Below are 21,714 nucleotides of genomic sequence, written 5' to 3' on the forward strand. Positions count from 1 at the left end.
TGGATACTTATATATCCCCCCTCATTGTAGTATCTGAGCACATCATAAACATGAATTAATTTATCCCCACAATCCCCCTCTGAGTTCAGAAAGTATCAATTCCATTTGATAGATGCAGAGAGATGGAGTAATTTGCCCAATATCTCACAGGAAATTTGTGGCACTGTTTGGAATCAAACTCCAGTCCAGTGCTTTAATGACCAGACTGTCTTTTCTCTGACTTCAGACGTCCCTGATATTAGAGCAACTGTTTATATTGACGTTCAATTCTGAAGTTAGTTGGTACACCGGAGCTTGCGGCCAGCAGCACTTTGGAGTTTTAGACTTCATGTTAGACGGGGAAGGAACTTGTGTGTCAAAATCCTTCTTTAATATTCTTGCTCATGGTGATTTTTCTCTGATTTGGCCCAGCTGCTTAACTTTGACTGTATCTGGCATTGGCAATTGTAGCTTAATCTCCATTTTTTACTTCAATGCCTCTCTCCTTATGGGCAGCTGTATACTCCTGTTGCTGTCGCTGTCATTGCCTCCCTTCTGTCATAGTCTTTCTTTCCTGTAGATGAAGAGGAGGATGAGGAAGAGGTTTATAAAATGGCCGGTGTGATGGCGCAGTGTGGCGGCCTGGAGTGCATGCTGAACCGACTGACTGGAATCAAGGATTTCAAACAAGGTCGACATCTCTTGACAGTGAGTCTGAGCAACTCATGGCAAAGAGACTGTGTGTGGTAGAGTAAATCCATAAGCAGTCAAGAAAGCTGCTCCTCCTAGAATAGCTGCCTACCAACTGCAGTCCTGTACAGCAGCTCACATATTGCAGCAGAGTTTAAATTCACTAATCCATGGCTAGTAAAATTGTAGCAGTTTCCTCCTTTCTTCTTGTCCCCTTTTAATCCCCTCTGTTAACACTTCTTCGGAAAAGCCTTTGAAGTCTGTGGGAGTTGAGGGCACTGAGCAGTTTGCGGGATCAGGCCCCAGGTTGTTTACATGACTGTTTTATGTTTGAGACTCTTACTGGAAAATCTTCTTGAGGTTAATGTTTTTGGAGGGGTCACATCTTGTGCTTTCCAAGGGGTTTTGGAAAGTTAGATATCTAGATTGTTCGGAGCTTTTAAGTTTGCTTACATCCTGCCCAGCCCTTTCACGGATATCTTGTAGGTTACAGTCTCTGTTTCTTTGAAGGTGCTGCTAAAACTGTTCAGCTACTGTGTGAAAGTGAAAGTGAACCGTCAGCAGCTGGTCAAACCTGAGATGAACACTTTGAATGTCATGCTGGGAACTCTGAATTTGGTAAGGAGGAATTCTGGCCTAAGGTGGATTTTGGTACCCTTGGCTCACCTTTTGCTGGATGGTAAATCATGCCCAAAGCCAACAGTGTAGTTTGATGGTGGCATCAAGAACACAAATTTGGAGTTAGTACGGAGACCTTACCTTTGGGTGATTAGTGGAGTTATCTGGAGAGTAGCATTCCAGGTAACACAACTTTTTTATCCACACCTTAGCTGAGATCACATTCATGTCCTTCCTCAGTAATGAACAGGATCCTCTTGCACAAATTTACCAGGACTTCTGAAAATGTTTCATCTGCTCAGTTGTATTTAAGATGCCCAAAATTTCAGTCATACTTCCCTCATGGCAGCCAAAAGAGAGCTTAAATATCCTCTGGTCTAAGCTAAGGACTATCAGCCCTATTTTCCCTCTGTCATCTATTAGTGATAGCAGTTGGTGCTATAGTGAGTAATGTCATCTTTTTTGCAGGCCCTGGTAGCTGAGCAGGAGAGCAAGGACAGTGGAGGAGCAGCTGTGGCAGAGCAGGTGCTTAGTATCATGGAGATCATATTGGATGAGTCTAATGCAGAACCACTGAGTGAGGACAAGGTGAGTGTTCTATTCTGGGTGCCACGGAGAGGGAAATACTGACTGGAATCCAAGGCTTTTAAACGTCTTGTTCAGTGGTACAGACCTTCCATGGTCTGTAAAGGAGTCTAAGCTGTGTCATGAAACACGATAATACTTGGCAGATTCAGTGTTGGTAAAGATTGTGTTGGGGACAGGAGGAGGAAGAGCAACATTGAACCAAAAGCATTGTAAAATTCCTACCAAACTCTTTTGCATTGGGTCAGAGTGCCTGGATCTGCTGACATGGAAAGAGGTGAATCTGCCTTGTCCTTTAGAGTGCCTTTTTATGAACTCTGAAACCACACTCAGTTTTCTGAATAACTGGCAATGTGAACTATGTGGTTACACCAGAAACACTGAGAAATGGGGATTCTCTCCCTCCCCTAAGGGTACCATTAGCCCAGTGGATCTGGTAGAACTACTATTGCGTGAGTCAGACCTCCTTTGGGCTAGGGTTAAATTGTTTCAACCCGAGAACATTTTAACAGCAGTTGCAGAAAGCCAGGTATTGATTAGATGGGTTGATACAGCTGTTCCATTAGACACCTGGAAATGTGCTAAAAATGCAGTTTCTCCGTGACCACGAGACTTCTACTTTTGCTGTTTTTGTTCTTTATCACGCTGTCTTACTGAGATCCAGAAGCTCTGATTTCCTCCGGATAGAGAACAGTCAGTAAACCACTGGAATAGGAGGATTTTCCTGAAGCCTATAGATTAATCCTGAACATAAATCATTCTCCTTTTTGCAGGGTAACCTTCTCCTTACTGGTGACAAGGATCAGCTGGTAATGCTGCTGGATCAGATTAACAGCACTTTTGTCCGCTCCAATCCCAGTGTTTTGCAAGGCCTGTTACGCATCATCCCTTATCTGTCCTTTGGGGAAATGGAGAAAATGCAGATCCTGGTTGATCGATTCAAGCCCTACTGTAACTTTGACAAGTACGTTTTGTGATGTCAGCAAAGAGCACCAATTAAATTAAAATTCTTAATAAATCAGCATCCTTGATATTCCTTTTAGTCTAATGGATATTTGCAGGAGAAGAGGAGTCTGGTTGGCGAGTGGGAGTTCTGAAGAGCTTATCTGGGCTGATGTATGTGTGTTACTCTGCAGAGTGAACCATTATATCTGCTGGGTCCTTAGGGGAGAGCCCTAAATTCACTGCTGTTTCCTCTCCCCACTCAGGTATGATGAGGAACACAGTGGAGATGATAAAGTTTTCCTGGACTGTTTCTGTAAAATAGCAGCTGGCATAAAGAATAACAGCAACGGGCATCAGCTGAAAGATCTCATCCTCCAGAAAGGGATTACACAGAATGCACTCGACTACATGAAAAAGCATATCCCCAGTGCAAAGAAGTAAGGGTAACTTTGTGGTGTGTTGTGTTGTGTGGTAACCATGTGTATCTTATCTCATTTCATCATCACCAAATGGAATGGTCTTCCAAGGAGAGGGTTAGGACTTCCATCCCTGGAAAGATTTAGACTCTGTGAATCCCTGGTGAACGAACTCTTGAGGGGACAGAACTACAGTGGTGGTACATGTGGATTAGATGACCTAAAGTCTCTATCAGCTCTAAGCATGGTTACTCAGATGCTCCAATTGGCCTCATTTCCTGGCTGAATCTTATCCACAACCCTAAAACAGAGCGCTCGCATTGAGGGTCATCTCATGGGCCTAAAACAAAACCTGAAGCTAACAACAGAATGAGGAACTGGCTGATAGTGTGTGCAGTGTGGAGGAGGGAGTGTGAATGTCATTTCAGTTACCATATTAAGATTTTATAAATAAACATCTAAAATTTGAATTAAATATTTGAGCTCAGACAGAAGGGAACAAAGTAGCCCTTCTGGTTGTAAGTTTATGATCTGTTTGTGTGGAGGGAATGAGGGAAAGGTGGACATCTTTCCTAGAAGCCTGTATAGTGCAAGCTGGCTATTGGCTGGAAGCTAGATACCTTTTGGTGCTAGCAATTATCTTTCAGTGGCTGTATGTTTTTTGCCTTCTCTCTGTAGTTTGGATGCAGACATATGGAAGAAGTTTTTATCTCGTCCAGCACTTCCTTTCATCCTGAGGCTCCTTCGAGGGCTCGCCACTCAACACCCTGCCACACAGGTAAGGAGATAGTCTTGGAAACGGATCAGGAAGCAGGTGGCTGGCTTGTATCTGAGAGCTTATATGGTGTCTGTAGCTAGATCAGTCTTTTCATAGTAGTACTGTGGCTGAATTTAGAGAGCAATGTTGTTCTCATACCCAGTTGATCCGTTAGTCAATCCAATAGTTCTTTCCAGGCTATGCCCATTGAAGTAGAGAGAGTCTGACTAAGTACTGTCTGGTTCTCTATAGCTCAAGATAGTTCTTTTCTGTTAAATTTTCCAGTTCCTTGAAGTGCAAGGTAGAACTATAACCTATGGCTGTGATGGGTTTCCCATGGTCTAGGTGTTTTATGGGCTTAACTTCAGTAGCGTATATGACAAACTCCTTTTAGCTCTTGGTTACTCAGTATATGTAGCCTTGGTATGCAGTTTTAGGGTATGATGCAGATGCATTGTGGAAGACTGAGACACACCAGTCTTGGGCGCCTGTAGCATTGCAGTGAACTACTCTCCATAAAACTTTGTAGTGGCCTAAAGCTCTAACTAGTCAATCAGTGACTGCTGCAGGCTGGGTTAGATGAAATAGTTCGGGTCTTGCTCACATTTTTCCTGAAGAGCTGCTGTATTTTAATCTCTAACAGGTACTAATAGGCACAGACTCTATTACAAACCTGCACAAATTGGAGCAAGTGTCCAGTGACGAAGGTATTGGAACATTAGCTGAGAACCTGCTGGAGGCACTGAGGGAACATCCAGAGGTGAACAGGAAGATAGATGCTGCCCGAAAGGAGACACGTGCGGAGAAGAAGCGCATGGCCATGGCAATGAGGCAAAAAGCCTTAGGCACTCTGGGAATGACGGTAATGCCTATCCACAGTAATGGATTCCAGTGGTCTATGGTGGATGTTGTATTCCTGTCTTGCTAAAAATGCTAGAAGAATTTTTTTTTTTTAGTGCAAGACAAATATTGAGTGACCAGAGCTCCAGCCACATGGTCTTTGCATGACTCTTGGAAGAGTGAAGGTCATTTACCTGTCTCAGTGTGGGAAATCCTTTAACTCTGATGCTAGCAGTTTGGGAGCTCCAACCATAGCAGTGTTATGCCTGCAAGAGTCCACTGACCATAATCTTGTCACCTAGTGTTCAGTATATAACAGCTTTCCATGCACTGGTGGTTGCCTTTTGTAATGTAGAACTGCAGAAATCTCTGAGGTCCGAAAATATTATAAATCTGACTTCGTCTTGATTGGTAACACTCAGTAGCAAGATTATGGGAGCTTCCCAGTTGTGCTCCGGCGTCTGTGATAGCTGTACAGCTTGAACAGCGTTCTGTGCTCCAGTGTTCTCTGCTTCCGGTAACTGAGATGCTCAGATATTTAGCAAATATAAATTCCTCGCTGGTTTTATTCTCCTAATATGTTTGACTTGTTTTCTCTTTCAGACTAATGAAAAGGGCCAGGTGGTAACAAAAACTGCACTCCTCAAACAGATGGAAGAGCTGATAGAAGAACCAGGACTGACCTGCTGTATCTGCAGGGAGGGATATAAGTTCCAGGTACAGCAGAACAGCAGCAGGAAAGCCCTAATTTGATTTGAGGAAAATCACCAGTGTGCGCCCTAGTGCCTGACAGACTTGATGCAGTGACACTGTAGGGCCAGGTGATCTCAGGTTTTGTTCCTGGGATCAGTAGTTCTCTGTTGAACTTTGGAAATGAGGCTGGTACTCCATTAAATCTCTTCTCTGACTTCTCCTCACCATCTGCATGAAACTGAGCTGGTTGTCCCTGCACAGCTTAGCTCCTGTGTATCTAATTCTGAAAGAAAAGGGGATGAGATGTTTATTTCCACTAAGGAGTTAGGCTCCTGAAGATCTCATGTAGGGCCCAGCTTTAGTAACAATTCCTCCTGCACAGGTGCTGTGGAGGGGAATAGTACAAAAAATGGAAATACAAAAAACTCTTTGAAACCATAGCTAACCCCTAGTGAAGGGGCCCACCTAGGTCATTTACTTACCTTGGTGCAAGTCTTAATAGTGGATTTTAATGTTATGTGTCTTCTGTGGTTTGCTTCTACTTTCAGTATAAAGTGCAGGTTAGACGTCTCTGCTCTTAGCTGGAGAGATGTAGGCTCAGCAGAATGTAATCTGCACCCATCTCTTCTGCTAGAAGCATGTTTTGCCAAGAGGCTTCTGTCTCCAATTTATAATGTAGTCCTAACTTCTTAATTGTCTCCATGATTCTCCTTCCCAGGTGGGAAATGTGAATTGGTGAGTGGATGCTTGGGAAAAGCTTGTTTGACCCTATTACCTTCCTATAGATATGGGCCAGTTAACTCTTGAATGAGTGGCAAACCACTCAATGCTTGCAGATGCAAATATTTCATCTCTAAGGGCCTACGTAACTTGCAATATTGCAAAAATGGCAGATTCCACAATATTAAGCTTCCACTGCAATTTTGAAAGCAGAAACCCCACCATGGGGGGCTGACAGTAAGAGTCCTGGCTCTCTTGGGGCTAAGAGCAGGAGCCTCTGCTGTCAGCCCTGGGAAGTTGACAGTGGGGGGCCCTGCTCCACTTCATCCCGGACAGCCAACAGCAGAAAAGCAATAATGGACTTTATTACCACAAATAATAAGGTCCATTATTACTTTTCTGCAATTCTCCTTGGCTTTCCCACAAATCATCTGCAATTTTTTGACAATTCAAGTAGGACCTTATTCGTCTCTAATAATGCTTTGGTTTGTTACAGCCTACAAAGGTTCTGGGTATTTACACTTTCACCAAGCGGGTTGCACTTGAAGAGTTTGAGAACAAACCCCGAAAGCAGCAGGGATACAGCACGGTCTCTCATTTCAACATTGTCCATTATGACTGTCATCTTGCAGCTGTGAGGTAAGGTCTGATAAGTCTTTTGGGTCATTGTTCTTGAACTTAGCTATCGTGGTGCTTTGTGTATGCATTTAATGTCCCTTAAGCATCCAACACAATGCAAAATGCAACTCAGCACGAACATGCTTATCCAGAGATCGTTGTTCCATCATCCGTCCAACAGCTGCTGTCCTCCAGCTTTATTATGGCCTCCTTAGTACGGTAATTTCAAACTTTAACTAAAATCAGTGCATGGTGCTGTGAAGTTGGAAAGCACTGTTTATAAAGCATGTTAATGAAACTAAGCAGCTACAAAATGCCACCCTACTCATTTACTGCTTCAAGTAATAACAAGGAGTCCAGTGGCTCTGTAAAGACTAACAGATACCTCCTGATGCTTAGAGTAATGAGAGGCAGCGTGGCCAGTGCTTTATTAGAACCCTGAGGTCTGAGTTCTAGTCCCAGTTTAGCCATTGGCGTGCTGGGTGATCTTGGGTGATTCATGTTCCCTTTTTGTGCTGCAGTTTCCCTATCTGTAAAATGAGGATAATGATACTGACCTCCTTTGTAAGGCATTTTGAGCTTTATGAATGAAGAGCACTGTATAAGATCCAGGAGAGTGGGGTGCTGGTGGTATTAGACAAAAGCTTAAGTAATTGTGACCCCTCTGTTCATAACCTCTTTGTCAATACAGACTGGCTCGTGGCCGGGAAGAATGGGAGAGTGCAGCTCTACAAAATGCCAACACCAAGTGCAATGGTCTTCTACCAGTGTGGGGGCCCCGTGTACCAGAATCTGCTTTTGCAACCTGCTTAGCAAGGTGAGCATAGAATATTACTCTTAATGGTGGTTTGTATTCAAAATAGATGAGCTGGGGAGTTACTACATGTTAACAAGTTTGACTGTCAGCCGCAAGTGGAGTTTCCAGTGCTACAAACAACTAGGAGCCATTACTGATCACCAGAGTCTACACCACTCACTGTCTATTGGTGACGTTCCAAATTAAAGTACACATGTAACACATCATGCCGTCTTGCACAGACTAGTAAGGTAGAAACATGGAAAATAAATCCACCACTAGCTGAGCCCAAAATTATAATCATCATCATAGCAACCCTTATGGTTAGTAAGCCCTGACTGCTGGCATTGCAGGGTTGGTATCTGTCTCTGCTAAGAAATGCCACTGGAGATTTTTATACCTCTCTCCCAAAAAGAACTCGTCTCCAAGCACTGGTGTGTTAGTGATAGCTGCAACGAAGCTGTATGCAGCGCTCTCACTGAATTACTAAGTATTTATTTACCTTTGTGTTTTGGCTCTGTTTTTAATCACTCTAAGGCTTTGTTTGAATCTCCACTCAGCATTGTATTTTTAAGGAAGTTTAGTACTTGCAATTGGGCTGAATTGCTAGCAGTGGAAAGTAAAGGGAGGATAAAGTAGTTTAATCTTCATGCTGATGAAGTTCTCATCCTCTCTACTGAGATTATTAAGAAAGGGTACCAGTTGTGGTGGTGGTTTAGAGGACAGACCTGACTGACACCAACAAGTCAGTTGTATAGATTGAAAATCATTTACCATCTGACAGCAGTTTGGCAAACACTGCTGAATTCTAACCACTGAGCTTGGGCAGAAGAAGTCCGTATTCTATTACCAATTCCCTAAGCCATCTAGTCCTATCCTTTGCATTTGTCATGCTGTGTTAGATTTTAGAATCAGTTGTACCTCTAGTCCATGTCAGCCAAGGAACTACATCCCAGGGCCTTGCAGTGGGGAAGCAGTGCTGATGCTTATGCTCAGGAAATGCACACTGAAATGGATTTGCCCAGGAGAGATGAAAGAGCTCCCTTTTCTGTGGTGTTAATCCAAGGAGATGATATTTGCATTTTAATTCTGAGCTCTGACTTGTTTGCAGTGTGGGAGTCAAATTTTGACCTGCATTCCCAAAGAAGTGAATATATATGCAATATAATCTATTACTGTTTTTCCCCAGACACAACACATACCTCCAGGAGTGCACAGGGCAGCGGGAACCCACCTACCAGCTCAACGTCCATGACATTAAGCTACTATTTCTCCGTTTCGCTATGGAGCAGTCATTCAGTGTGGACACCGGAGGAGGAGGAAGGGAGAGCAACATACACCTCATTCCATATATAATTCACACTGTGCTTTATGTCCTTAACACGTCAGTATCTCTTTGTGTGTCTTAGCTGTCTTTCTTCCTGTTAGTGACAGACTGACTCTCCAAGGGCAGGTCTCCAAATGATAAATAGATGCACAGCTGCCAGTGGAGTCTCCTGCTGCGTATTGCTGTGGGAGGTGGAAGCCTTAACCAGCTTGTTTGGAACAGGGGAAGATGGCAGAGGGAAAGGAGATAAATCTCTTAGCAGTAGTGGTGCAGTTCTGGAGTATTAAATGCTGAACAGTTGCATTCCAAGTTGACACTGGAACAGTGAACAGGAGAAATCTTGATCCTGAAGCTAACATGCAGGATGCGTTAGTGCTACAGTGCATGCTATCTGGTTTACAAGGGAGGTGGTGATGGGAAAGGTTGGAAACCACATAAAAGGTTTAAAAGGAAATTAAGTAAATCCTTATGGCAGATTGTTACAGCTGTGTTTCACAGAAGACACAGCAGCTTGTGATCATGTAATTTGGAGACTGATTTAACAAAAGCAAATTTCTATTCTGTGTGCAATAATTATCTCTACGTTGGACAAAGTTAAAGGTTTTTCAGTTTATTAGAGATTAAAGGGATATTGTCAGGTTGTCATATTTTTGGTGAAAAACCCCCAGCAATTCCCTCACCTGTGTTTGTGAAAAATGTAAATCTACTTAAATTTTTCACCACTTCCCCTCTTTTTACCTCTGATCTTGGATAACAAACTAGTCTGTTTTGCTTCCAAGCTAGTTCTCAAGCACTAGCACTGTGGTTTGAGTTGCTGATACTTCAGTGAAATGTTTATACGTCTACATGGTCTGCTCCATTGGAATTTAAAAACAAAATAGAAACATTTCTGTTGATTTTAGTTTATATACAAGCTTATTTTTACAAAAGTTAAATTCCAAGCTCCGTTTGAGCTGTCAGTATGTCTAACTGCACACATGTAGACAGCCAGCATCTAAAGTGTTGCTAACCAAATGGGCTTGAGGTAATATTACATTGCAAAGTATGGTGCACAAAAGTAAGGTCCATAGTCGTCCTATTTCAGTAGCAAAAAGCAAAAGAGATATTAATTGGATAAGGCATCTTAGAAAACCAGTGTTAGAATCTAAGCCCTTTATTCCAGAGTCATTCCAAATCAAATTCAGTGGAACCACAGCCTGTCTGTCCCTGGAGCAGTCAACACTTGGGCAGTGACACAATTTGTGTATTGCTTTTAATATCTTTTTCTCCACAGTTCATTTTTTTCTCCAATTCCCTTGTGAGAAGACAAATTAAGCTAATTATGTAATCTTATAGCTCTTCCCGGCAGCATTTGAGAGCCTTGCTGTGTTAGTTTGTATAAGAGTGTGTTATATAGCCTTCTGAAATGATTCTTTTAATGCAGCCAATGAGAAATGGACATACCATGGACAACCTGCAGACAATTCATATCTGCTGAGGATACTGATTTATCACTCATTTGATTACAGGGGTTTGTTATTAATTTCAAAATGCTGGGTAATACCTAGCAGGCATCCTCCTTCTCATCAAATCAGTGCATTGGGTTGTAGCATTTTATGATCACTGGGTACAGGGCCCACAAATCTCTTAGCTCGGGTTGCCTGTACAGTTGAAGGCTGTGATATAGTTATGTTTTTGATTCCCTCATGAGAGTGGAATACAAAGGAATGTTCATAAAGTGTATCTTTGTTTCTGATGTTGGCCTATATCTTACCCTTGATTACTATAGGGAGAGATAAATAGCACAAACTGATATAAAGATCTAACCATGGAAAAATCTGTGGTTAAGTGCTGCCTGTGGGATTGGTTATTTTAGCTCTTGTGGCTGGCATCTGATTCTTCCCCCATACCCCCAAAAGGGAAGGGATTTTTTTAATAAACATTGTCCTCTAGTGGAGAGGGAGGGTTGCCTTAGGAACCTTTCTGCTGCTTTGTACTGCTGGAGGTAAAAGCTAGTCTGCAACCACTAAGTATGTGTTTGGGAAATCTGAGACGAAGGAGACATTTAGGGGGAAACGGACTCCAGTTAGGAAATAAAATGTTGGTTGGTTGTGTAGTGCTTCTCTCACACACACATCTCAAAGTGCTTTATAGAGTTCTGAGTTGCACATAACAGAGCACACTGCCTGGGCTAGTTGTTCACTGTTCCCTTGTATTCCAGGACCCGAGCAACTTCCAGAGAGGAAAAGAACCTTCAGAGTTTTATGGAGCATCCCAAGGAGAAATGGGTGGAGAGTGCCTTTGAGGTGGATGGGCCCCATTACTACACAGTTCTGGCACTACACATCTTGCCCCCAGAGAAGTGGAAAGCCATGCGGGTTGAGATCCTCAGGAGGCTGCTGGTTATTTCACATGCACGTGTGGTGTCGCCAGGGGGAGCCAGCAGGTCAGTAGTAATCACCGCTTTGCCACCCTTCCATTCACTCAGAAGCTGCCCAGTGAACTTACTGGTGTTCCCTTCCTAGTGGTTTGAGCTGCGTAGCAACAGGTCTGGTGTAGGGCTGTCAATTAATCACAGTTAACTCAAGCGATTAACTCAAAACAAATTAACTTGATTAAAAAAATTAATTGCACTTTTAGCCACACTTTTAAACAGTAATAGAATGCCAATTTTAAATGTATAAATATTTTTGGATGTTTTCTATATTTTCAAATATATTGATTTCAATTGCAACACAGAATACAAAGTGTGCAGTGCTCACTTGATATCTTTTATTACAAATATTTGCACTGTAAAAAAGATCAACAAAAGAAATGGTATTTTTCAGTTCACCTCATACAAGTACTGTAGTGCAGTCTCTTTATTGTGAAAGTGCAGTTTAAACGTAGATTTTTTTTTTTACATAACTGCACTCAAAAACAAAACAGTGTAGAACTTTAGAACCTGAAAGTCAACTCAGTCCTACTTCTTGTTCAGCCAATTGCTAAGACAAACAAGTTTGTTTCCATTTACGGGAGATACTGCTGCCCACTACTTTTTTACTATGTCACCTGAAAGTGAGAACAGACACTGTAACTGACGATGCAAGGTATTTACAGGCCAGATATGCTAAATATTGATATGCCTTTTCATGCTTTGACTTTTTTTATCTTTTTTTACTATGATTAATTATGATTTTTTTTAATTGTTTGATAGCTCTAGTCTGGTGCTAAACAAAGGAATATTTTTTTTGGAATAGCCAAGATGAACCTTTTCTAAATATGTTTGTATTTAAATCCACGTGGATGGAAGCAGGCACATATATAATTAAATGCACTCGTTATGATGCATTTATGCACATGGAGTTTCTTCTGCTGTCTTCCCTATGGTCAGAATTGGTCCTGGTACCAAAAGGTTAGATTAGTACACACAGATTTTTCCCAGGGAGATTGCTTTTAGTAGTATAACCTGCTTTACATAGTCAGTCCCAAAGAATGTATCTATTTCTAGGATGATCTCAATGAGAGGAGAATCAAGTAGGTGAGAACTGGGAAGTTACAATCAATGAGACAGCAGCAAAGAATCCTGTGGCATCTTATAGACTAACAGACGTATTAGAGCATGAGCTTTCGTAGGTGAATACCCACCTCGTCGGATGCATGTCGTATTCACCCACGAAAGCTCATGCTCCAATACGTCTGTTAGTCTATAAGGTGCCACAGGATTCTTTGCTGCTTTTACAGATCCAGACTAACACGGCTACCCCTCTGACACTTGACAGTCAATGAGACAGCATTGTTGCTTTATGCAATGGTGCTGGCTAATTAGTGGATGGTGTTGGGTACTGAGGTGGTAACACTTGGCTGTTTTATCCGAGAAAATCTGCTAAGAAGGCTGTGTGAAGGAATTAAATGAAGGTTTAAACTCCAAGAACTCCTCTTTTATTTCCTTCTCTCCTAAAGGAAGCCGTTCAGTTTAACTTGTTGAACTGCAATTTAAGAAGCTGTCAGCTGTAGCTCACTTAACTGACATGGTCCAAACCTATAATAACTATAACCAGAACATGAAAGATCAGGTCAGTGAAGCATTCAAGTGATCCTGACAAGTCTAGAAGGCTCAAAAATTGATCCAACTTCTCTCCTGAAACCTCACCACAAAAGCAAATTATGCTTCCTTTAACAACCCCCCCCCCCCCCCAACACACACAATATTAACAGTGAAGCATTTGAGCAATACTATAACAAACGACAGCCCCTGCTTAGTGGAAGAAAAACTGTTTGTTTGCAAGAAGGGGGGGACGAGAGAATTCAATTGCAATTTCCAAAGGTGTCATTCTAAATAATAATTCATAATTAAGAATAAAATGATTCTATTTTGGGAAATGTCCATTAAGATGACTTATCAGTCATTCTTCCAATGGTCTGTCCCATAATCACACGCCTGGTAAAAGTCATTTAGGTGCAGCAGCACACAACACAGCAGACATCTAAAGAGTGTGTTTCTGAGTCATGTAAATAGCGTTGAAGTGGTCTTCTAGCCTTGCAGGGACATTAGTCCTCAGTACTGATTTCTTTGTTTCTGTTGTTCATGCTAAACCTACCTTTGATTCATGTCCACTATCCATTTCCACCACTTCTGCTCTGGAGTTCTTGAAAAGTAGGTTATGGGAATGTCTACATTGCCCACGTAACAGCACGATCGCAGCAGTGCTGTGACACAGGCAGTGTAGACACACTTCATCGCCGGGGGAGAGCTCTCCTGGCGATTTAAAAAACAAAACAAAAACACCTGGAATGAGCGGTGGTAGTTTTATCACCGGGAGCATGGCTTCTGGCAATAAAGCACTGTCTATACTGGCGCTTTTCAGTGCTAAAACTTTTGTTGCTGGGGGGGAGGGGTGTTTTTTCAGACCGCAGAACAACTAAAATTTTAGCACTGAAAGTGGCAGTGTAGGCACGGCCTTAGTGTAGGAGACAATCTCTGGCAGGCTGCCTTCAGCACAACCACCTTACAACTAAGACTGTGTGAAAGCTGTAGGCTTTATGAAAAAGTCTAGAGAAAGCAAAGTCCTGCAGAGAGTTGATATGAATGTCTCATTGGTTTAATGCTGCTGAAAACCCCTGGAGAAAGTAACTTTTTTTTCCTTTTTCCAGTGTATTTAGTGCACCTGTCAATATTTGAGACTATATACAATACAAGCATCTTGAAATGGGAATAGTAAGAAATCTACATCCATCTACCCTGCCCCAAAGCCTCAGGAAAAGCCTCAATGACAGGACAGCATTCAGGGCAAGGCTTATTCAAGAGCTCTCTCTTCCCCTTAGTTTAAGAGAGAATTTCAGAGTATTCAACTGATTACACTCAGCCCCTCAGACAGACAAACCTAGGGACTTTTTGCTTGAGGGTCCTAGCTGACCTTAGCTGTTGGGATGGAACATGGCGATATGGTGGCCTTTAATGCACTAATGTTTTTTAAAAGTTAAAACCAGCACCTTACATTTTATGCTAAACCTAACTGGAAGCCAGTGCAGTTTCTGGAGCATAGTGTGTGTGCTCCATGTGTACGACAAAGCACAATAAGCCGGCTGCTGCATTCTGCGCTAGCTGAAGTTCCTGGGTACTTTTTAAGAATAACACCATACACAGCACAATTGAACAGTCTAATCTGGAGGGGACAAAGGCATGTGTAACGGGCCAGGATGCAGTCTCCTTTCCAAGTGAATATGATGAGAAAAGCACTTTGCTACTGCTGCTGTTTGTGCATCGAGAAGCAACTGAGGATCTAGTAGTGTCCCTTGATTGCAATCCTTACTAACAAAGGTACATGCACCACCCACTCAAGTAAGAGCAAATATCACCTGTGCCGCTGCCTCTGGCTGGTTGTTTCCTCCAGCTGCTCAGCATCACTTTGTTCTGATTACGTTTCAGTCACATACAGGGAAAGCCAACTGGGATGGCTCTGTGGGGCTGATGGAATGCATTCCATTGTGTCTCACTGTCATGTATAGTGAGGGCAAAACCAGAAACCCACCGTATCCGGCATGAGAGCGTTTGCAAGCCCCTTAAGCCATTGCCCAACAATACCGTCCATGTCCAGCCAGAGAACAATTAGGAACGGCTCTAACCCATTCCCATCCAGGAGCTACAAGGGTCACAATTTAATTGTCAATGGTATCAAAGGACCTGATCCTCAGAGGTGATGAGCACATTTGTTTCCTGTTGACACCCCTGACTGAGGTTGCTGATAAAGCTAAAAGAATCAGTACAGACAATGAGGCACTTTTGAAAATTTTAGCCTTTAGTCCAATGCCAGGAAGAGATTCAACTGGTGGGCCTCATGTATTAGATTATTACTGAACCAAGAGTTTTAGCCAAAAAAACCCTATAAACACGATTCGCAGTGTGGATCTGTGTGAAATTGGGAGGGGTGGTAGTGGCGGGATCTTTTGAATTTTTTTCCGTGCTCCTGACTTTAACCTTTGTAAAATATTCATGAGAGAAGTGAGGCTTCCAAACTGCTAATGTCCAACTTGCAGCTGGAAATCTATGCATAGCTGATGAGCCTGAGCCAGCTTACGTTAATGCAAATATAGCAGCTATTGTATTGAGTAGCCATTCCAGATGGCAGCTACATAGACTTAACCCACAAGGGCCTTTTAGTTTTCAATTAAAGGAACACAGTCCAATTATATCAAAACCATTTAAATAAAAAGAAATTCTGTCTCAGCACTATTTGGGAATCCAGAATTAGCCTCAGTCTAAGTTGCTCTTCTTCCCGTGGAAATTTAGTCACCTTTACTAATTGGTTTTTCTTTAAATAATTGAGTCTAGCCGCACAAGCAGGCTCCCACCTACAAAGCACATGTTATAAGGAGAGGGAAGGTCTTCTGACACACACGTGGCTTATAAAACAATCTCAGTGTATGAAGCAAGACCTATCCCTTTGGTATATTTTAGCTGTGTATGTAATCTGAGGATGCCCTTTTGTCTGTTGCTGATCCACAGCAGTGGCAGATGAACTGGTTGTAAATCTGTACAGTACGGGGAGGGAGATGTCTCTAAACTTTAAAGTGACAAACGGAAAGCAATATGTGATGAAATAAGGCAGATGTACCTACACAAATTATGCAAGAAAATTCCAAATCCATTAGGAGTGTTGGCAATACATCCCACCTTGCCACGGGCTATTGGTGATTAGTTTAATTCTTCCTCTTAGCTAAAACAATCCCTATCTTTTCCCCCTTCTTCTCCAGTTACTGGAGTGTTGAAGGCAAGCTTAGGACGACTCTTGGGACAATACTAGAGAATCAGAATCTGACCAGAGATGGAAATTCCCACCTTCACTGGTGGGTTTTTCTGGGGCCAGGGAGTGTGATGTAATCTGACAGAAATGGAAATACTTCACTGGAGTTTTTCAGCAACACTTTACTACTGAGTACACCCTTGCATGGAATGTCTCTTTCTGAGACAGCTAAACAGACACAGTATGGATACAGCTTGAATCCTGTATTTGGCCAACTCCACAGGCTTCCAGATGGCTATCTATCCATCAGTGTTATTCTGAATGTTCAGTGTCTTTGAAGGACTCAGTTCAACTCTCACTTATCTGAATGATTTTCTAAAAGTACCTGTAATACCTGCCAGACTACATAACTAGACATTTTTTCTGTGGTCATTTGACAGCACTTTATATACAGTCCCTCTCCCTCTTTCCCCCTGTATGGTAAGTCACTCCATGTGTTCTTAACATGTCTGAATCTTTCACAAGTGACAGGAGAATGTCAAAACTCCAGAACTTGGTGAGGGACTCAGGCGCAGCTGTAGTGCTGTAAATATAATACATTGAAAACAACTAATTGCAAGTTTCAAGTTAAGTGTCATTTTAATTGGCTTAAAACTGACCAGGGTCAGGCCCCTCTGGTGTTAATACACTGCTCTTAAAAAGACTTGTTTATGGGTTTTTAAAAGGTGGCAGATATTCCAGTCAAAACTACAGCTGAGTGTCAGGCTGTGTATCTATGTAAAGGATGTAGACTGTCTGCTGATAAGCTTCAAGCACAAGTACCGTAATTATTCATTTATCAGAACCACTGAATAAAGAGGGGCGGGCAGCATGGTTGAGGAGACTGAGCATTGAACTGGGGACTGGAGATTAATTCTTTTTCCAGCTCTGCCACTGACTTGCTCTGTGGCTTTGGGTGAGTGTTTCTCCCTCGTGCCCATTTTCCACTTCTGTAAAAGGGAGTGTTGTTGGCATCCCCGACTCAGAGTTTAGTTAGAGCTTGTAAAGCAATTTACAAGTGCTAAGAATCACAGTGCACAGAGGTCTAAGCCTAGGCCGGCATGGTAATGCAAATATTTGTTCCACATGCTAAAGCACAGAACAGTGCTTATTCACAAAACCATTTCCCACGTGTATTATTGATAGGCTTTTGGCTGTTACAGCATTCATGCTATTCATCAAATGAGTTACAAAGCAGAGTAAAGTGATTAACTCACAGCTTGATTTCATTTTCTTCCAAGACTGACCGATAAAGCAGTGAAGGAGTATTCAGCATATCGTTCTGGCCTTCTCTTCTGGGCCCTAGTAGATCTCATTTACAACATGTTCAAGGTAAGGTCGGTCTGGGATCAAGGTGGTTGGTTTGTTTGGGGTTTTTTTGTTTTTGTTTTTATGGATGTTGTTAAAATCAGTCTGCTCCATTCCTTTGAAGGGTAGACAGGGCTTTAAATCCCTTCTAAATTTCAAACTCTGCTTGCTCATGGGAACAGGAGGGGTGGTCCAAAGTCTGTCTACTTGTGATCACCCGTCTCCCCAGCCGTTGTCCATCTGAAGTAGTAAGGCCTTATGATTTACAGCCCCCCTCTCTCTCTCTCCCTCTTCCCTGTGTCCCCCTGCCCCATTTCTCTTTCTGTTTTTCTGTCTTCAGTTCAGGCATTGTTTCCAAGAGCCTCAATTCTGCATTAGAGCAAATGGTTGGACTAGCCTTTGTTGCTGGGGTGGGAAGGAGGTCCTGGCCTTGGACGCTGCTTGGGGTGTCTGACCCTGCTCAGAAGGGATAGAGAGACAGTCTTCTTTTGGAAAGTGTAAAAGCAAAGCCCAGTTAACATATAGCTCTCTCCCCAAAGAAAGCAGACACTCAATTAGGGTGAGGTGGAGAAGGAAAACTCTCAAGTGGTTTTTAAAACTCTATACAAGAAGAATAGAAAATCTGAGTATTAGGCACCTTTCCCATGTGGCATGTTTACAGGAAACAGGAAATCTCAGCCCAAAGGCAAGGCTTCAGAATGAACTAACATTTTTAACATGAGGCATCAGGTTATTGAACTCTGTGTTTTCTAAAGGTTGTAGGCAGTGTTGTTGTAGCCATATTGGTCCCGGATACTTGAGAGACGTGGTGGGTGAGGGATCATCTTTTATTGGAGCAGCTTCTGTTGGTGAACAAGACGAGCTTACAAGCTGCACAGAGCTCAGACTCAGGTCTGGGAAAGGTACTCAGAGTGTCACAGATCTGTCTGACCATGTATTTAGCTGTGACACTCTGAGTACCTTTCCCAGACCTGAGTCTGAGCTCTGTGTAGCTCAAAACCTTGTCTCGTTCACCATCAGGATTTGGTCCAGTAAGAGATGTTCCCACACCCACCTTGTCTGTCCATTTTCTAACGGGTTTATTATTCTACAGGCTAAAACAAACTGACTTGTCCCTTTTCTGCTCCTTGTAGAAGGTGCCTACCAGTAACACAGAGGGAGGCTGGTCCTACTCTCTGGCTGAATTTATCCGACACAATGATATGCCAATACATGAAGCTGCAGACAAGGCCCTGAAAACTTTCCAGGAGGAGTTTATGCCAGTTGAAACCTTTTCTGAATTTTTGGATGTGGCTGGTCAGTATTAACTTTACCTGTTTAAAGGTTGTTTTTGTGTAACTCATGACTGGAAATACGTAATTTATGTAACTTGCTTATAGACGTGTGTGAGGGCGGTGGGGGGAATGACGGGACCTTAGAGCACCGAGTGCCTCCTAGGTCACTTTGAAAAGCATTTTTTTATTTTGAGTTATCTGCTTCTCTCTGCAATCTGCATTCATCTCTGTAGAGATGTGTGGGTGAAATACACTTGTTTCCTAAACATTCATCTTCTGCCATTTCCCCATCTGCAAAATGGAGATAAATGAGACTTGTCTTTGTAAAGGGCTTTGAGATCCGCCAGTGAAGAATGTTGTAGGATATATATGCTGCTGCTGCTTCCACAACTGAATTTGTAATATGACACAATTATTACAGCAGATGATTCCAGTTTCAAAAGAGGATTGCGTAGGAATTAACAGGAACAGATGAACTTCTAAGCCACAATGTTCCTGTATTCATTTAAACATAAGGACCAAATGAAATGTAAAACATAAGCTATAGGAGTGGAATTGTTTAACATAGAGTGGCCTTCCACAAGGCAGCAGTCAGGGCTTTGGACACCTATTCTATTTTAGGTCTTACCCTTCTGTATTAACAGGGGCATCTTGCTGCCGTTTAAGTTGGTTTATATTTTGTGGGATTCTCCCTAGTTTTTACAAATCTATAAGTATTTGATATGAATCCTGTGGCAGCAGTATCCTATCTCCAGGAAACCAGAGAAACTCAGCCACTGGGGAGCTACTCTTAATCATTTTATCCTGCCCAACTCCTGTCCTTACTAGTTAGCAGTCGTTATTACTCATCATCCAGCCTCTTAGTAGAAGATACCACTATTCTCAAATAACTTTTTGACTGCACTATCTGTGCTACTGATGCTCCCCACTCTTCTGCATCAGCTTCTAAATGTATTTGTAGTGCCAATATTTCCTGGCATTTCTACATCACTTCTGTAGGTAGGTTGTGAAGTTAAGCACTAGACTGAACTTGTTACACCTAAAATGAGGCCGTGACTGAAATCCACAGTTTTGATATCGGTGCCAGTCATTGATGTAGCTGCACCATTGCAAACCCTTTGTAAAGGCAGGATAAACAGCTGTACACTGCAGCTTGCCCTGGTAAACTGCACTGGTGCAAATAGCAGCTTTGCTTGTCTACATTAGAGGTTGGCACTGACTGCTTTCTTCAGGCCTTGTGAGTCTGTTAGCCAACTTGATTGACATGGGTCTGCTATTCTCAGATCTCAGCCTGGCATATATTTGCTTTAAAACACTATTCTGAGTGGCTGGTCTGCGATGAGTTGTAGCTTGTCTGCCTTTTGAATCCAGCGCCAGGTGTCCTGATGGTAAAAGATGCCCGGTGATTCAGAAGAGCAGCAGCTACTGACTAACTTATCTGTGTGCTATTTTTTCAGAACTATTATCAGAAATCAACGACCCTGACAGCTTCCTCAAGGATCTTTTGAACTCCATTCCCTGAGCACAGAGAAGCAACTTGCAGAGATCTACAGTAGCTTGCCTTCCATCTCTGTGTGTCCCTCCTTGTGCAGTCTTTCCCTCCCCTAAGTAGTGCTGCATTTTTTTATTTTCTACACCTTTTTTTCTTGGAGTGATTTGACATTTAGGCTTCTTGTTTTATCTGATACTTCAGTGCTTCTATATATAAAGCCTCATGTATTCCAGGCAATCGAAGGAACTTGTACAGACTGAGAAATCCCAGCCACTGAATCTTAACACTTTTTAGTGTGCACCTCTTTGAAATTAAATAAATTAAACACAACAGGTCAAGGTGGGTTTGACTAGTAATTTAATCAGGCAGTAACAGCCTAAACACCAGGTTCCCTTTTGTCTCGTATCTCCAAGCTTCTTTGTTACTGCAGTTCACTTGGGTTCAGGGCTGTTTCTCTTTTCAGCCCCTAGTGTGGATGAGGAGCATGTAAAAACCAACAGAGTTGTAGTGCTCAAGGACTCAGTTTGTGACGCTACATTTACTGACTCATTTTTCGTACAGCATAAAACAGATTTTCTCTTTTGGGGTGTTTGAGGTCAATGGAATACAAGGACAGCATGTTATGCTTGATTCCCTCATCGTTATTGTGAAGAGAGGATCGCTTTCACCACTGCAGTGATTTCTCTTAACGCCTTGTGTGTTTCTCTTTTCATTGAGCCTACTGGAATTTAATATTATAAATGATTGATGCATGTTTTGTGTACCGAGGTCTTACTAGATTCCATTCACTCTAGGGGTGTCTTCAAAACAAGAATGCACACTAGTGGGTTGGGTAATTTACTGTACAGGGAGATCTCACCTATGCAGGGGATGGAGTTAAGGAAATGGGACATTTTTGCAATTAAAACCTGTTCCTTAGTATCTGAAAAAGTTTTGATTCCTTTGAGAACTATGTGGGAATAGACAAAGTAGGCCTGTCAAGATGGCTGCCAGTCTTTTTAATGGTATCAGGCTTGCATTCTGTGGTGTGTACCCTAGCTTGAATCCAGGCATCAGTCTCTTTGAACACAGCCTTGGCTCTTCTCAGCAAGTTATGCATGCTGGTAACGTCCCTTTGCCATCATCTCTGCTGTCGTGTAACCAGCTTCAATCTGGTTAACCTGGTATCCAATAAAGCTTTCCCCATCATTCTGTCTCTGTATGAACTTGAATTTCAACGGATCAGACTCAGTCTCCTACTTTAGCATTGGGTGACCAGTCAGCAGTAGTTCAGAGACTGAATAACTGAACAGACCGTCTGATGCCATGATTAGCCTTGGGCATGTATTGCTAAGAAGATGGGTGGCGGAACACTGCATTCTCACCCACCTCCATGGGAGTTGTCTCTGGGTGCTCAGTCCAGTTCCAATTGTCAG

At 42.4% G+C, this 21,714-nt stretch overlaps 1 protein-coding gene across 4 annotated transcripts in view; it reads left to right on the plus strand.

The window, feature by feature from the left end:
- The window catches only part of UBR4 (ubiquitin protein ligase E3 component n-recognin 4), a 113,939-nt gene extending 92,452 nt beyond the window's left edge, over nt 1-21,487 (plus strand). For all 4 annotated transcript variants that reach the window (XM_050931301.1, XM_050931303.1, XM_050931302.1 and 1 more), the window contains 15 exons: nt 560-687; nt 1,180-1,287; nt 1,756-1,875; nt 2,646-2,836; nt 3,081-3,254; nt 3,912-4,011; nt 4,634-4,852; nt 5,434-5,547; nt 6,740-6,882; nt 7,553-7,678; nt 8,847-9,041; nt 11,185-11,409; nt 17,467-17,557; nt 18,667-18,829; nt 20,265-21,487. In XM_050931301.1, coding sequence (XP_050787258.1) covers nt 560-687; nt 1,180-1,287; nt 1,756-1,875; nt 2,646-2,836; nt 3,081-3,254; nt 3,912-4,011; nt 4,634-4,852; nt 5,434-5,547; nt 6,740-6,882; nt 7,553-7,678; nt 8,847-9,041; nt 11,185-11,409; nt 17,467-17,557; nt 18,667-18,829; nt 20,265-20,329 — 2,162 coding nt within the window. In that variant the 3' untranslated portion in view covers nt 20,330-21,487. The remainder of the gene's footprint in view (nt 1-559; nt 688-1,179; nt 1,288-1,755; nt 1,876-2,645; nt 2,837-3,080; nt 3,255-3,911; nt 4,012-4,633; nt 4,853-5,433; nt 5,548-6,739; nt 6,883-7,552; nt 7,679-8,846; nt 9,042-11,184; nt 11,410-17,466; nt 17,558-18,666; nt 18,830-20,264) is intronic.
- The last annotated feature ends 227 nt before the right edge of the window (nt 21,488-21,714 follow it).

This window comes from Gopherus flavomarginatus, chromosome 21, assembly GCF_025201925.1.
Source record: "Gopherus flavomarginatus isolate rGopFla2 chromosome 21, rGopFla2.mat.asm, whole genome shotgun sequence".
Taxonomy (NCBI): Eukaryota; Metazoa; Chordata; order Testudines; family Testudinidae; genus Gopherus; species Gopherus flavomarginatus.